This window comes from Mastomys coucha, unplaced genomic scaffold, assembly GCF_008632895.1.
Source record: "Mastomys coucha isolate ucsf_1 unplaced genomic scaffold, UCSF_Mcou_1 pScaffold20, whole genome shotgun sequence".
In the NCBI taxonomy this organism is placed as follows: Eukaryota; Metazoa; Chordata; class Mammalia; order Rodentia; family Muridae; genus Mastomys; species Mastomys coucha.
The window spans coordinates 136,594,973-136,598,066 of NW_022196903.1; the positions used below are offsets into that span (position 1 = coordinate 136,594,973).

At 39.2% G+C, this 3,094-nt stretch overlaps 1 protein-coding gene across 7 annotated transcripts in view; it reads right to left on the minus strand.

Annotated features, from left to right (window-relative positions):
• Positions 1-3,094, minus strand: part of Abcc9 (ATP binding cassette subfamily C member 9) — a 122,491-nt gene that overhangs the window by 59,969 nt on the left and 59,428 nt on the right. For 5 of the 7 annotated variants that reach the window (XM_031383815.1, XM_031383813.1, XM_031383814.1 and 2 more), the window contains one exon: positions 1,230-1,268. The exons of the other annotated variants lie outside the window; for them this stretch is intronic. In XM_031383815.1, the coding sequence (XP_031239675.1) occupies positions 1,230-1,268 (39 nt within the window). The remainder of the gene's footprint in view (positions 1-1,229; positions 1,269-3,094) is intronic. 7 annotated transcript variants of the gene reach the window in all.

Below are 3,094 nucleotides of genomic sequence, written 5' to 3' on the forward strand. Positions count from 1 at the left end.
TATATATATATATATATATATCTCATAGGTAATGTATAAATATTTAAAAATGAAGAATGATATCTAAAGGAGTCTGTTTCAATGTTGAAATAACATTTAAGTTCCATATTTCAAACATATAAAATATTTTTAAGGAGAGGAGTTGGGGGACAGGTGACCATGTTCACAATACATTGTATAAAATTCTCAAAGAACTAATAAACGTCTTTAAGAGAAAGACACAAGATAAAAATAAATTGATAAATTCCTCCTCTCTTTTTCTATTTCTTGAGCTTAAGGATTTTACTGGACGTTTGTACATTAGACTTTAACTGGCAGTCATTTCAGAATACATGTGAGCTGAAGAACCAGGAGGTGATGGGAGTGGCTGGGGAAGGGAGTGGGTGAGCTTCAAAGTCAGATTTTCACAGTTAGTCCATGGCATGTCAGTTATGATGATGGGATTGCAGTTAACAGAAAAGGAAGGTTAGAGGGAAGAACTGAGAAAAGCTAAATGGTCACTGGGAAGCAAGGCATGTTGGGGCTTCAGAGGACATTAGAGTCTAGTGTGACAGTCATCTTTTAGATAACTACAGACACAGGAAAGCAGTGGTCCCCAACTCTGGTATGCCTGCCTGCCTCTCCCCTTACTCTGGGGACTATCTGTTGATGCTGGGGATCAAACCCAGAACTTCATTGAGATTTGGGTTTGAGTTTAGTTTGGCTTTGTTTTCTTTTGTTTTGAGTAGTTAAAGCACAGGGCTCTACATCTCAGGATTATACTCAAATATTGTTGGAGGCACAATTAACACATGTATTAATTCTTTGTGTTTTTATTTAATGAGCTCTCAAACTCCTTTACTAGAGATGGTTTGATTTTCAGCCAAACTTGAAAGGCATGAAATCCATTAAAACAGAAACAGTTGACACAATTTGTTTGCCAAATTAAATTTTTTTTCTCTCTTTTTCTTCTGTCTTTGCTCAGACAGACTATCGTTGCAGCCTGGGCTCATCTGGAGCTCAGTGTAGAATGCAGAATGGCTTAGAAAGTAAGCCTATTCCCCTGCCTCGGAGTTTACAGTACTGGAACTACAGGCATAAGCTTGACAAATTAATCCTTTTGTGAGCCACTGCTGTTGGAAATATTGTAGACCTATTAAAAATGACTGTACACCATCACAACTGGAGCGAGATATTAAAGACCGAGGGAGGATATTATTCTTAAACTCGGGTGAAAATAGAAATAATACCTTCGGGTTGCTTCGAAAGAAGGCTCAGATTCGTTTACACTGTAAGTACGGCAAACAATGTTCATTAATGATGACAGAAAGTCATGAGTGGACGTGTGTGCAAACCAGGTATGCGATAAACAAGCACCAGAAATACTCTTTCAATTTATTTCAAAGACAAATCACATAAATAATTTTCTTCTTTTCTGTCTTCCTTGGGCAGGAAATATGCCATCACTAATCTTCCTGATGATAGCCAGCCTTGCTATCTCCTTCACAAGCTTCTGCCTCATGCCACAGCTTGTACGCTATGTCCCGTTCTGCTCCATTAGCTCTGGAAACTTGAATCATTTCTCTAAAACACAGTTGCCTGCAGTTCTGTATTTCCTACCTCTCCATATCATTAAATTTTACTTTTAATGTATTTAAATTTCTTGTTCACTACCCTGAGAATGGGTCAAAAGAAATACATTGAGAATGTAAACATGGAAGGCACCCAAAGCCCAGGTGTCTTGCTCTGAGGATCATGGAAGAAAGCTAGACAAGCAGCAGGCTCAAACTACAACATCTCGACACAACAATGGAGGGGTGGGATTCATGGAAAAGTGGGACTGGACTCATTACATGTAGTTATACCTCCATTATGATGGGAAAAAACCACTGAAGATCAATATTTTGTTTTTGAATTTTGAAGCCTTTAGGCTCACCTGAATTATATTATTTTGAAAGCTCTATATTCAGTAACTTTACACAATTGATCTAATCCAAAAATGGGCACTATTTTACTAGAGACAGTGACCTCTACTTTCCTATGAGAAAATGTATGTAACTGCATCCTCTAGTAACACATTTGTCTGAGAACTGTTGAGTAAGTTCCACTATTACACATTGCTAAAGACATGTTAGCATGTTTAATGGAAGCAGAGAGCCATAACACCACTAAATACCAGACTAATAAAATACCAAACTAAAACTCCCTCCATAATTATCCCCTGATTTAAGTAACCCATAAACACCTCATTTTACGGTTTTAGATACCAAGTCATCTGAATTTAATGTTTTAGTTGTAGCATTTAGTCATCTGTGGAAGAAAAAGCAGATGTGTTGGAAGTTAATGGACTCGTTTGTATAAATCCGCATGGAACTGTTCATCACACTACTGATTGTGTCAGCCCACACAGAGACTTTGGAAACCATCAACTTATCCAAATAATGACTGAGTCAATCCCCATAAGGTTCAATATCAATCAAAGTACTTATTGGAGCTGGGGCGATAACTCATTAAGTCCTGGTAACCAAGCCTGACAGACCTGACTTTAAGTTCTGAGAGCCATGTGGTAGAAGGACAGATGGATGAGGTAGAGACAATGGGCACAGGAGGGAAAGGCCTGTGACGGGGGACAACAGAGATTTTAGCATCGAATGCCTTCAGTTTGAGGTGCCTAGGGAATTTCCAAATGACCTTGGCCATGAAGCAGAATTGAAAGCCCAAGGGAAATCCAGGAAGCAAATAAGGAGTTAGAATGATTTCCTGTCCTGACCGATGTGTTAGATAACAAAATCCCAGTTTCCATTCCCTTATTACTTACAAAAAGAAAAGAAAATCAGTAAGTGATTTCAACAATCCTCATTTGTCTACAAGTGGACAAAAGACCAGGAGCAGAGAGTGGAAGCTGAAGTATTGGGAAGATGGATGCTGAGATGGGTGCTTCTCTAAGTACAGAAGCAGGTAAGAGAAAGAAGAATGCTGAAGAATACCACAGAACTGATTGACTAAGGAAAAGAAATCTACGGCTGGTTGCTTGGTTGCCTGGCTGCTTGGTTGCCTGGCTGCTTGGTTGCCTGGTTGCTTGGTTGCCTGGTTGCCTGGTTGCTTGGTTGCCTGG